This window comes from Lepisosteus oculatus, chromosome 4, assembly GCF_040954835.1.
Source record: "Lepisosteus oculatus isolate fLepOcu1 chromosome 4, fLepOcu1.hap2, whole genome shotgun sequence".
NCBI classification, from domain to species: domain Eukaryota; kingdom Metazoa; phylum Chordata; class Actinopteri; order Semionotiformes; family Lepisosteidae; genus Lepisosteus; species Lepisosteus oculatus.
The window spans coordinates 32139296-32153614 of record NC_090699.1 but is presented as its reverse complement, the minus strand read 5'-3'; the positions used below and the strand labels follow the sequence as shown (position 1 = coordinate 32153614).

The 14319-nt window shown below is 35.0% G+C and overlaps 1 protein-coding gene across 3 annotated transcripts in view; it reads left to right on the top strand.

Annotated features, from left to right (window-relative positions):
• Nucleotides 1–14319, top strand: part of shtn1 (shootin 1) — a 52982-nt gene that overhangs the window by 19978 nt on the left and 18685 nt on the right. For all 3 annotated transcript variants that reach the window (XM_069189084.1, XM_069189083.1, XM_069189082.1), the window contains exons 5-9: nt 9172–9337; nt 10754–10851; nt 11640–11721; nt 13166–13260; nt 13976–14122. In XM_069189084.1, coding sequence (XP_069045185.1) covers nt 9172–9337; nt 10754–10851; nt 11640–11721; nt 13166–13260; nt 13976–14122 — 588 coding nt within the window. The remainder of the gene's footprint in view (nt 1–9171; nt 9338–10753; nt 10852–11639; nt 11722–13165; nt 13261–13975; nt 14123–14319) is intronic.

Here is a 14319-nt window from a genome sequence, read left to right as displayed (position 1 = left end):
TTATATTCATTATATGAACTTTTCAAAGGCCTAGGTGGAAGTACAGGCGGTCCTTGTTACGAGTTTCCCTGCTCAGTGGTGTTTAGCACCTAAGTCAATGATGAATTGAAAAATTGAAAAACTCCATGTAAAGCACTCCTGTACTTAATTCTGAAGTCTGAAAATCGGCATTGTATTATATAGAATACATAATATACAAGAATTAAAATCTATAACAATAGTACAGTTTTATCTATGATTGCTTTTTAAGAAACTCAGCACTGTACATTGGACACAATATGCATTATACAACAATAGCGGAGTTAAAGGGAAATAAAAAAACACAGCACATTTACTTAGTGAAACAAAAGATTAGGATAAATTAAACATTATAACTTCAGTAAAAAAAAGCCATTCAAGATACAAGAAGATCACACTTGCCCATTGTGTAGTGCCTGGTCTTTTACAGAGTAAGAAGGCTAGAATTAGCAGATATAAGGCTAAGAACTGGACTATTCTCATGCAGTAAATCATAAAAATTATGCGGAGCTAGATAACTTAATAAGTAAGTTAAAGGACAGGAGTTATAAACTGATGCAGAAACACATTTTAGTTAATACATGTGCCTCTGAATTCTGTACAGACTGAAACTTATATAGTATATTAGAACAGTTTCCCAATCCTGTTCTTAAAGTACCCCTGCTTTTCATTCCATCTGAAGAGTTTTAAAAATAAAAGCAAATTGTTTGATTCTAAGAAAACTAAAAGTTCATCAATAGCAGAATTAGGTCAGAGATTAGAATTAGCTTAAATTTCTAACCTCATTTTGTGTTCCACATAGGACCTGTGAGGCAGTAAGAACACTTATTCCCACCTGTCTCTCCACCTCATTCATTGAGTCGTTTAGAAAACAATTTTAAATTTTAACTTGGAATACAGTACTACTCCGTGTAACTAATCAATATATTTGTTAGTAATGACACACATGAAGGAAATAATCTATGAGGCTTTTTAATAAGATTAATTGTTTGAGAATTATGTCTGAATGAAAAACAGTAGAGACAGAAGTTCTCCAGGACCAGGGCAGGGTAAAGCTACTGTACCTTAAAAGATACCCCCAGTTTGTAAGGCATTACACTGCTCAAATCTAGATGAAGTTAAGGCATGTTTCACTATTGCAGCATTAGACAGGCAAAGCAAGTGTCTTTACCAAGCAGTGTTATACAGATGGAGGAAAGATGCCCTTATGACTTATGGCATGTGCTTCAAATGAAAGTACAGGGTCAAAAGTAAAAACAAGATTTATAACTTCTATTAAAGTCTAGTCTAAAAGAGAAAAATCCATGTGAAATAAAATATGCCTTTATTGATTGTCCTTGCTTAGATGTTTTTAACACCTTAAAGCATTTTCTTCAAGTGGTAAGCATTTGCAATTTTCAAAAGGGAGTTTTTATTTGTTTAATCCCAGGGTCGTGCTGTTCTGTATATCCGATGGAATCCATATGTGTTTTTGATCAATTTTGGATTTTTGGAGCAAATAATTTGCTGAATTGGGAGACAGAAGAAAATTATTAAAGAACATCTAGCCCATCTTATTATATTTAAAAATTAACACTATTTTTTCTTAAAATTGATTTGCCACAAAAAATCTCTAGTATTTTGTCTTAATGTATTAAAAGCCAAGATACATAATTTGAAAAGCAAAATCTATTATTGTGTTATGTTAATTTGACGTCTGTTCTTATTTGCCTTTGATTCTTGTTTACACTGTTGGTTTGGTCTGCAGCTGTAAATAAGTAAGTCACTCAATACGTTTTGATTGAATCTGTGTTCATGAAGTGTTGTTTTTGCCAAATCATTGCTCTCCCAGTGACTCAGTAAAAGCAGATTAGCTAAGTCAGTTCTGTACCAACAGTAGTTATAATCAACACAATCATCTGCTATTATTGACCACTCTTGGACAAATTCCTTTCTTGCCTGCCTGCCAAAATCTGCATGTCATTCTCTTTCATTGCAGAGTTCTGCAACCTCTTTCAAACAGTTGTACTAGTTTTGGTAGTTTTCTCTGCATAACTCCATTGCTTAATCTGAGATGGATGAAAACTTCAGATTTTATTTCAGAGTGCTGAAGTAATATTGGTATGTCTTCTGTAATTTGGATTATTAAAAACTCTTGTGTGTTCTGAAGAGCATTGCATATTTATTCCACGCTTGCGTGTTTTTTCCATGATTGACAAGGCTTTAAATCCTCTTTTAGGCACATATCTTTTAAAAGACAAAACATACCTAGGAGGGTGTGAAAAGACTTTTAGGGTTAAACTCTAGGGTTTAAATTCTGGGTTAGTATTTTCCAGGTTAATTCAATTTCAATTAAAGCACAACAGATCATTTATGTTAACAATTTAGTTCACAAACCTATCTTTAGCCCTTTTGTGTAATATTTTCAAACTGGGGGTCATGAATGTAAATAGCCCAGGAAGGTTATAGACAGGCTTGCCAATAACCTACAGCACCTTTCAGATATCTGACCAGCTACAAAGGTTGAAAAGCTGAACAAGTTCCTGACCATGCTTAAGTAGCAGCGTTATCTGAATCTGAAGTCTCCAGGCTCCGATGCTCCCCTTTCTCTCAGTACAGGTTTGAGTTGTTTAAAAATGCACTTATGTATCTTTCTATATGAGGTCAGAATATATAATATAAGGTAATAGGTTCTCACTGTAGCTCATGCACATTTGAATCTCTTTTTGAAGTGTACAGGATGCATAAAATGACAGGACCTACGAAAATGTACTGAACAAACTGGTAAGAGATGATTCACAAGGAGACAGTACAGCTGAGATTGTTATATTGAGGATGAAAAACACTATACTAATCCAATAATATTATTGTTGTTATAACCGTGATTTATTATAATCAGTAATAGTGGTAGTAGCAGTAAAATGACTTTTTACTGAGTTTTATTTCTATAGTTAATAAAAGTATAAGAAGGCAGCTCCTGTCTTTTCAGTAGATGTGAGCTAAGGCTTTATTGACCAAGACACTTCTATTAAAATGAAAATATGTTCAGTGAACAGAATCACTTTAAAATCAACCACAGATAGATAACATGTTATAGAAATTAATGACATCCACACATTGTGAATCTTGAAAAAAATGATTTGGAGAATTGAAAATTATAAATGACAACAAAAGATTTCATTAAAAGGGAGCAAAAGGAAACTGCAGAGGTGTTCAGAAGCACATTTGAAATATCTAAAAAAAATTAAGAAATAGCCTTGTGAATCTGGCATTTATTCTTCATTTTGTCAGCTAGCATTTTTTGTAGTGTATGTACAGACAGGCTTTTTGTGAGGCCAATTGTCTATAGAAATATTTAGGTACAGTTTGTTTCTTGGTTGGATCTGTGCCGTCAGTCTGCTAGTATGTGCACACAAAACCAAATTATTAGCAGGTGAATGCATTGCCTGTTTCTTCTTCTTTTTGTTCAGCAAAAATTCTTTTGAAATTAGTACTACATTGCATACCACTGGGAAAAGAACATACTGTCCACCTTAGTTTTTCCTTTCTGTGAAATGAATAAGCCAAGATAACCTTGTGGTACCCAATTATGTTGCAGTAAGATTTTGTCCTAAATGTGTTCTCTTGGTGCATTTTCAGGAGACAGCACAGGCCATGGGAGTGTTAAATTTTTGTGTGGTGTTTAGAAAATGACAGTGTTTGATATAACCATGCTACCAGCTTCATGGCTTGGGTTGTGATCATCAATACTTTGATATGCAACTTTTCAAGGAAAGAAAATGAAGTGGTACATGAGTTACAAAAACATTTCCAGATACTTGTCATCACAGCTTTTAATTGTTAAAAAAGAGCCTATGCTATTGATATGGTAGAACAGAGGTAAAGTCTTAATGACCTGTTCACAATTTAAAAGAACAAATGATTGGAGAATTTTGGAGATTTTCTGAACATTCATTATATTTCCAGTCATTGTTAATATAATGAGTATAAAATGACTATGAATATGGCCTTTTCTGTTTGCCAATTAAATGTTTTGATAAGTAATGCATTGAAATGGTCAGACATTATTAAAATTATCTGAGCGAATCAGAAAATGTTCTCCTTGAAACAGTAGGCTGATATTTAATCTTAAAATTGTGAAAATGTAGCCCCTATCTCATTATGGTTTTAAAAATTTAATTTAAATTGAATTCTATTAAATTTCATTGACCACCTCTTGTTGTCCACTTTAAACATTTAACCCTGAAAAAGAGTTTTAAAGTAATTTTAAATTAAGAGTTTAATTTTTAACATAAAGCTAATTTCACAAAAGTAACATTAATAAATGTTATGCTTTGTAAACATTTTAAAATCTTTCTGACTAGGTATGGAAATTACTTGCAAAAGAATGCTTAAATAGAAGTTTGTATGATTTTGAAGAATGTGTATCATCTGTAGTATTCCCGGTCATTTTTTGCATAGCTTATTACTTATGGTATGCATAATTATCTGACATTGTTTCTGCTTAGATTGTCATTTTTTCATGCTAATTAATTATTCTTTGGAAATAACCCAATGGCAAGAATGAAGCCATGTGCTGTACATTCCTGAATTTATTTAATTTTCACTTTATCTTTCTTCTTATGAGCCTTTGTTGTACCTACCTAGTAAACACCTAAGAAGTTATTTTAGTCTAATTTAAATGGAAAACAAACTGTCACAGAACACTTGAAAAACAATGAAATAAAGTAACACAGAGGTGGAGTACACTATGACTTCAACCACTGTTTAACAGTTATTCAGAAGCCTTACAACTCCATTACTGCCAAAAGTGTAATAGATGTGATAATTACTTCCTTGCCAACATAAATACTATTGTACTAAATCCATCAGCAGTAACAGTATTGTAACAATATACAACAGTATAAAATTAACTGGTATTCATTTTATAAAGTTGTTGCGTGATTGGTTTAGCACTCTATATAATCAAATTAAATTTACAGCCTTTAGCCAAAGCATATTTGTGAATATGTTGTTAGTGAACTTGTGCCAAAACTTCTGCTTGGCTAAGTTGAAAAGTCTAGTAGCTCAAATAGTTGACCTTATAAAACAGTTCATACACTCCAAAGATGGGCCACAGGTTCTAGCTTGTTAGAAATGTTAAGAGTAATACCTCTTCACCTTGCATGTTTTTGAGTAATGCGAATAACAAAAACTTGTAATAGAATTTTCCCCTAACATTCTCAACTTTAGTGTCTCCCAAATCATATGGTTTTATTGTTCATTTACATTTAAATCAGAATAAAGCATTTCAGTACTTTAAAAAAGAGATAGACAGGTGACCTTCATTCCTTATTAATTTAGTTCACTGGGTCCGCGATAGTAATTTTGCTGCCAGCGAGGAGCCAGGAAAATCATAATCAAGTTTTTAAACTCCCCAACATTTTAAATTAAAAAGCTGTAATAAAAGCACCCGTTGCCACAAGTCAAATCAAACCACTAACCAAAACATGACATTTGTGTTGATGTTTGATAAAAGAAGATGAAGGCCTTGACTTCATAATGGTGACCTCTGGCTCTTGCTGTTGATCGTTCACACGCTGCTGATTTCACTGAGTATGTAATTTCCTATATTTTGTCTCATCAATAGTAGATTATTATCAAAGAGTGTTTTTATCTCGGTATTATGTATTGTTGATTGCATATGAAATGCATTCTGGAAGGCCTCATCAGAAAATGGATTGCAGCAATTTACTAGACCAGATGTCATTAATATATGCTTTTTTTTTTGCTTTTTTGAAGCACATCTTCTTCCAATAAGGCAGAAATCACATCATCAAGAAATGCGTTTAATTTACATGCATTAGCGATTGACTTTTTGGAGGTATTTACTTAGCTGCTTCATTAATTATTATACATGGCAGTCCATATCAGCGGTCAAAATATGACTGCTCTTTGCATGTTTGCATTAGAAGGAAGTGCAGATCTGTAAAAATATTATTCCAATTTAAAATTCCATTAATAAGTGGTAAATTGACACATCCGTCGTAACTAATTTGGTTTAAAAGCAAAAGAATGCAACGCTTTTCTTCCAGTTTCCCTTGATGAGCTGTCTTTTTTAAATGCTATTATTGCCTTTTCTGCTTCTGTATTGCTTCTTGAAGATCATGTTTCCAGTCACTATCTGACTCTTAAGCACTTCGGATTAATTGAAATCTTAAGTATCCTTTTTTTCATTGCAAGTTTGTGTTGCTTGCGTAACTGTTTCACATTCTTCCTATTAATGAAAGAAGTGTTTGCATAGGGAACTTTAATATGAAAAGAGGGGAACAGTGAGATTATAGGTAGATTATTCTGTGTACTAGACAGACTATATACTAAATGTAACCAAAGCTTACTGTCGATTTTTTTTTCTTATTTTAAGTGATTCTTCCTTTTTTTTGGACACTTTTTATGTGATACTGTATATACAATCCAAATTGTGTCTTTTAAGTGGACTTATTTAAAAATAGTTCATAAGAATATTTATGTTCAGAGATAATATGGAATCTGCAGTATTTAAATACCTTGGAAACTATCAGGATTATTTTTTCTTTCAATTGGATCTATCACTTGAAAAATGAAAATACTAATCTCTGGCCTCCATATGAATAGTACAGTAGCTGTATTTTTAATCTAAAGCAGTAAAATAAAAGGAAATACTTTTGTTGTTTTCTAGAATTGATTGGGATTTTCATTTAAGAGGCAAATATTTAGTACATTGTTTTAAATAATCCCTGGGATCTCAGAATTTTACATTTTCATAAAATGTAGCATGTTATGTAATGCAATTACAGAAATCTATATTTATATTATTAGGTGTAGGTTAGAATCATAAATATTTTTATGGAAATCTTTAATAATGTTGTATCCAGTTGGAAATGTTCCAATGAAAGCAGCTAACTGTTTTTTTGGAGGGATGAACAGAGCTTCGCAAGACAAACATTCCATAGCACTGTGAAGTCAGTACCATAAGTATGAAGTGATATCCATGTATCTAGCTGACTGAGGCCCAGCTTTTGTTAAAATGATGTTTCACGTTGTATGTACAGTTTTATGCAAAAGTTTGGACACTCCTGGCCATATGACATGTTTTGTTGATTTTCTAAAGGAAAAAATAAGTTAACACAACCTCTGCAGCGAGCAAACATAAATTTGAAATATTTCTGAAAATTTAAATATGCAGTTACTATTTATTTGCTGAATGTAACAGATTGAAAAAAATAAAACAGTAAATGTGACATGTGCAAATGTTTGGGCACCCTTCCAGTTGATCCACTAGTGCTATTTTTTTGGAAGGTCTCAGAACTTAATTGACTTGTTAAGCCTTAATCTAAGTCAGGTGATGACAGTTCCAGAGCTTCATAAATTCTCTGACTCTTCGAACCTCTCAGGGTGTTGTGCTTACACTCAACAGCCATGGGCTCCTCTAAGCAGCTGACTGGGGATCAGAAAATAAAGATAATTGACTCTTCCGAAGCAGGGGATAGCTATAAAAAGATGTCTAAATGTTTCCTGCTTGCAATTTCCACTGTCCGAAATGTCATTAAGAAATGGAAGTTAAGGGGAACTGTTGAAGTCAAGACAAGATCTGAAAAACCCCCAAAAATCTCTGATAGAATTTCTCATAGACTGGTCAGGAATGCAAAGCAAAAACCCCATATCACTGCAAAGGACCTGCAGGGAGGTTTAGCTGGCACAGGAGTAGTGGTGCACCGGTCCACTGTGCAGCACTGCTTGCACAAACAAGATCTGCATGGAAGAGTCATCAGAAGGAAACCCTACCTGCGGTCTCGTCACAAAAGTCAACGTCTGAAGTATGTAACACAAGACTTAGATAAGCCAGAGGCACTTTGGAACCAAGTGCTGTGGTCTGATGAAGTAAAAAGTGAACTCTGGCTACAATCACCAAAAGTACATTTGGAGAAAAAAAGATGAAACATTTGAAGAAAAGAACACCTTGCCAACTGTTAAGCATGGAGGTGGATCTGTTATGCTTTGGGGTTGTGTGCCAGTGGCACAGGAAATATTGTGCAGGTAGAGGGAAGAATGGATTCTACTAAGTATCAACAAATCCTGGAAGCAAATGTCCCACAGTCAGTGAAGAAACTGAAGCTGAAAAGAGGTTGGATATTACAACAAGACAATGATCCAAAACATACCTCAAAATCAACCATGGACTACTTCAAGAAATGAAAGATTAAGGTTTTGGAATGGCCTTCACAGACTTTTATTTTTACTATTATTGAAAATCTGTGGGTAGATCTCAAACACGCAGTGCATGCAAGACAACCAAAGAATATTTCTGAACTAGAAGCGATCTGCAAGGAAGAGTGGGGAAAACAATTCCTAAAGCAAGAATAGAAAGACTGTTAGCTGGCTACAAGAAACATTTGGAGGCTGTGATTTCTGGCAAAGGGGGTGTTACTAAATACTGACTGATAGGGTCACTACTATTACTATTTTATTTTTTTTAATCTGTTAAATTCAGCAAATAAATAGTAACTGTGTATTAAAATTTGCATGTCAAGTTTAAGTTTGTTCGCTGCAGAGGTTGTGTTAACTTCTTTTCACTTAGAAAATCAACAAAACGTAATTTGGCCAGGGGTGCCCAAACTTTTGCATACAACTGTATGTTGGCTATTTTTATGGAATGTTGTGTTCAAACCCTACAGTTAAGAATATTTAATAACTTACTTTTGTGGCGCCTTGGGAGTTTCCAGTGACAATAGGTGTAAGAGAGACTTTCTTCTTTGTCAGAGGATTCCTGTATTTTGAAAATGTTCCCAGGTTGGAAATGCCTCAAACTAAATGGAGAAAAATAGAAGCTAATTATTCCTTTAGTTGTGTCAGTTTAGGTATTGTTTCTCTTTTGTCTGAAATGCAAAATAAAAAGGCTATAATAAATTTGAAATTGCCAGTGAAGATGTGATACTCCATGATTCAGTTTTGTTCACAAAAGTATTCCTTTATATTTTTTTTAGTCTATAGACACTGAATTGAATTTTATTTTTTGTCTTCTTTTCTAAGGTGAATTCCTTTTGTGTGTTTAATTTAGTTTTTACTAAATTTGCATTTTAAGTGCAAATATCTAATTGAGAAATCCTTGGACTCTAAAGTTCTTTGTGCATAAACTTACCTTGCCTTCTTCCACAGCTGAACCGTGAGAACAAGTCCCTGAAGAGGAAGAGCATGTTGTACCAGTCTCAACTAGGGCCTGAAGTCATCAGTGCCATCAACTTTGAGGAAGAAGACTCTGCTGTGGAGAATGAGGATAGCCCTGTCGCATGCTCTTCTCTTCATTGCAGGCGTCAAATCACAGGTGGCTGCTCCCTTGCACCTTGCTCACTGTTGCTTAAGGGGCAGGACCTGGTTTCCTGTTGTTGTGTTGATCAGTTGAAAATAAATATTTGCTAATAGACGCAACCTCAATATATATAATTCATAATCACCTTGCATTTACAATACTGAAGTCCTAATGGTTATAACTGTACTAGTGTCAGTCTCCTTGGTTCATTTTAAGTGAAGGTATAAATCGGTTCATCTGCAAATGAGCTGGGGCAAAGGAAATTAATTTGGAAGATAATGCTGTGTGGGCAGCAGCTATATCACCCTGCATCTCTCAACTGGCTCCCCACTGAAGCTAAGCAGGGTTGAGCCTGGTCAGTACATGGATGGGAGACCTCCTGGGAAGCTATGGTTGCTGCTGGAAGGGGTGTTGGTGGGACCAGTGGGGGGGGGGGCGGCCACCCTGCAGTCTGTGTGGGTCCTAATGCCCCAGTATAGTGACGGGGACACTATACTGTAGTGAGCGCCGTCTTTCGGATGAGGCGTTAAACTCTCAGTGGTCATTAAAGATCCCCTGGCATTTCTCAAGAAGAGTAGGGGGTTATCCCGGTGTCCTGGCCAAATTTCCCCCCTCGATCTTTACCGTGGCCTCCAAATTGTCCCCATGATTGGCTTGCACTTGCCCTGTGATGGATTGGTTCCCCGTCCAAGGTGTACCCCGCCTTGCGCTCGTTGCTTACCGGGTAGGCCTTCCTGCGACACCGTATGGTATAAAGCGGTTTTGCAAATGACATGATATGACAATGTTTTGTGTGCAAAATGACCCTTCAGTCATGCACACTGTAATAGATTAATGTGCTCTCTCTTTCAAATCAGAAATTCATACTTAGTTTTTGCAAATAGTGTGCTGGTTTTCACAAAATATAATGAAGATGTGCTTATGTAATCCTGAAAAATAAAGATTTTGCAGACTAATCCTCAATACCATCTACAAACACTCTTACATCTACTATATGATAATAAAAAGGTCAAGTTTACTCCAGAGCCACAGTAACACATTGGGCCAGAGCTAATCCTGGTTTCTGTAGTGTAAAACTCCAAGCAGTGCTGGTCTTCACGTGTACACCTGGGTGGACTGGAGTACCTGGGTTAACATATCTCACTCAAAGTACAACAGCAGTCTCCAAAGGCATCGATGTAGATCAATTTAAAAGTAAAGATGGGGAATCAACACAAGGTTTCTACATTTTAAAACGTCTTTTTCAAAAAGTATCCTGTAATTATCGGACACAAATTTGAAATTTAATGCAAGTGTTAGGAGCATTTTTATGTGAAAGGTTAATATCATGTCAGCCAGTTTGTATCTCTAAAGTGTAATTGTGCAATTGACTGGCGTCCCAACCAGTTTGAGGAAGAACTGTTTGTCTAATACTGTGCTCAAAATCTTTAGAGCTGCAGGATAAACTTTCTTCAGCACAAGAGGAAAAGAAGAAATTTGCAAATGAACTGGAAATGTTGAGACAGACACTGGAGAAAGTAACAGATGAAGTGAGTAAACATTTGTCACCTCTGTGTTCAAATAAAGCCATTATTGCTTCTAGGTTTGGATGCTCTTATAAGTTATGGTGGAACAGCTCAAAGCTGATATTATGACTAGAGCAGGGCTAACAGTCCATCTGAGTTAATGACTTTAACAGTGTGTGTTCATTAGTTTCATCAGAAGTCATTTGCTTCAGCAATAAATTGGAAAACCCTGTCCTGTCACTAGTCCTTGATTTCATATTTGTGTTGCAGTAGTTAAGTGAACCTGAATTAGGTTGGACTTACAAAATGTGTGTTAGCATAAACAAAAATGTATTTATTTAAAACAAAGTTGAAACCAATTAATATTTTTCTGTTTTTACATTCCCACTTTGGAATTACCAATAATTGATCAACTTGCTGTAATGGTAGACTACACTCTTCCAATACAGTGCTATAAAGGAGAGCCAGCTACAATAGAAAGCAGTGTGTCTCACTGAGAGTGCTGCAGGCTCACAAGCAACCAACAAGCAAGCCCTAGAGGCCATTGAATGTGTGACAACCAAGGATAATTCTGTCCAGCTCTGTCTGACCCAACCTTGATGGCAACTTTGCACTACTGCTTGTGGTTAATTCTGACATGTTCCCATATACATCTCAATGACCTGTCAGAAAAGCCTGTGTATCCCGCAGGACTAGAGCTTCATGGCCCGTTAATGGTCTTATGTAGTTTGTGGATATTTAAGGATTGTTACATGTTGTGAGTTGAGTTAAATAAATCATTTTAATGTCCTCTGGTTTCTTTACTTTCTTAGCTGAAAAAAGAAAAACAGGAAAATATTGTTTTGTTCACTGAAACGGTTCAACAAAAGAAGATCTTGACAAAATTCAACAGAGGTCAGTTCACATCTCATTCGTTGTGCTTTCACCGGCTGACATCTTAAACTCAAATAATGTTGTCATATGGTAGTTAAAAATCCTAAACATTTAATGAATCTCACAGTTTGTTTTTGTTTATAGCTATGGGAGGTCATTACACTTTGACAGCAAGTCAAGTTTCAACAAGTTTTTCAAAGTGTGCATTCTAGTCTTGGGAATAATGCTAAATCGTACATTAGTATTCATTATTCTGTGATGCCGTTGTTTGAAATGCATTTTATCATGACAAGCAAAACAGCTTTTGAGTTCATGTTTTGACATGTCATATCTAGAATACTATAAAAGCAAGGCCTATTATTACTAATAAATTATTGGATATTCTCAATGAGATACAAGATGACAGACTAAAAAGTGTCCATCTGAATGAAAAATCCATCTACATTTCGAATGAATAACCCACTTTATAAAACACTTGCATGAATTCTTCAAAGTACCTATGGCACCGTATGAATTCTAATAGTAATTACCCACAGTGAATATGATAAACGCCCAGACAAAAAAGGAAAAATAATCTTTGCAAGAAATAGTGTATGGGTATATATTTATTTCATGTTTCTGTGCCCCATCAGCTTTTCATAAAGACATTTTGATGTCGAAAGCTCTTAAATGTATTTCCTAGGATTATTTTTTCATAACTGCAGTCTCAATTCAGGACAATCTCAATAAATTGATTTTCAAGATACATTTGAACTACTTTAAAATATTATAGATTTAAATAAAACTAAATTAACATCTATTCAGGATAAATGCATAAATGTGTCCCAATTTATAGTTGTCATAAACGTTTCATTTAACTGCTCGCACTGTGCTTTTAGCAGCATACTTGACTAGCATATGATAGCATATTGATTTTATTTCTGATAATTTATAATATTTCCCAATTCGTCAATTATACTTTAATTTGAAGAATTTTATAGACTAATGCAATAACGCTTAATTCAATGGCATATATTTCAAGATTCAGTTGTATATTTGCCTGGTCACTTTGGCCTGTTTTCTTTTGGACACTTGGCTACTGTGGCAAATCAGAGATGATTTCTATTGAATAACAGCCACCATTAAGTGCTGAAGAACATAACAGAGACCAGACTACAGGGTTATCATCACCATTCCTGTCTGAAAAGCTACTTCAACAAACAAACAGAAGGCAGAACAGAATTACAGACCTCTAGCACATTTCACTGTGGCCTGGAAACCAGAGATCAGGTGTGCATTTTGAATATAGTTAGCCCTGTACCCAAATTGGAAATAAGTATTAAACAGTACAGATGGAATTTCAGAGTAGCAAGGTAAAATGTGAAATTATTGAAGGTTCTAATGTATTGTGTGGTATTGGAGAAGCTTTTTGTTGTGTTTCTAAATTCCGCTGCACTCGCATTAATTCAGGAACGTTTTTTCTCAGTTTCCCGATTAGCATTGGAAGAATATGAAGAGCTACAGGAGAATCTGGAGCTTGAGAAAGATCTTCGAATGGAAGCAGAAGGCTTTGCACAAAAAGTACAGTATGGATTGGTTTTTGGTTCATATTTTACAAGTACTAAATCATGATGAGTTTAATCTACTATTAATTTGGCTCTGACAATGAGTGAAACATTATTTAGCTGAAGAATATTTTGTGGTTCGTAGAAGTTAGTCTTCAACTGAATTTACTGTATTTAATGTAAGTCACAATTTTTACTTGCCTTTAAAATGAAGTCACTAAACAAAAGAAAAGTAATATTTTACATTTTACAAGGGATTAAATGCAATTCTAATAGTTTATTTTTAGTTGCTGCACAATGAAAAATATCTCGGTGGTAGATCCTAATTATTGCTTTATGAAAAAAATCATCTCCCTGTTTCAGTGTATTGTGAAATGTAGTAGCTGTGGGATACACCCTCCAAAGTCAATACAGAAATAATATTTTATTTTGTATGAAAAACATTTAAGAATAGCAGACTGTTTGAATGAAAGAAACATCAAAATGTCTTGAAAGATTGTATATTTTATTCACTCACCTTTCCACAACTACGGAAGTAACTATAGGACATTTTGTATGAACTGACTCTAGCAAGTGTTTAAATACTCACGGGAACCTATTGAAAAGGTGTCTTTAAAATTCGAAGGAAAAGAACCAGTAGCTTGCCTGCAACATTACATTGCTTTTAGTATGACCAATTTAAATATGCCACTGGTTTCCATGTTACTTTCTGTCTTAACTCCATAATCCAGATGCTGGTGGAGCAAAAGAAACTGAAAAGGCAGAGCCAGCTTCTGCTCCAAAGTGCTTCTCCCAGTGAGCAGCTCTGCAGAGCTCTGGAGGATGTGTCCCGGCTCACTCAGGTTTTAGAGACTGAGAGGCTTCAGCACCAGCAGGAGGTGAGTGATTCACATCGCATCCACACCTTACCTTCCCACAAAGGTTTTACTTTTGTCTTGATATAAAAACAAATTGAAAGTTCTAAATTTACAAACAACGCTTAGTCATTTTCCTAGCATAGCAAGTTCCTGAATATTTTTTTAAATAAGTTTGGTCCATTTAGCATGGTTGGATTCGGCCCCAAATTCCTGCTGCC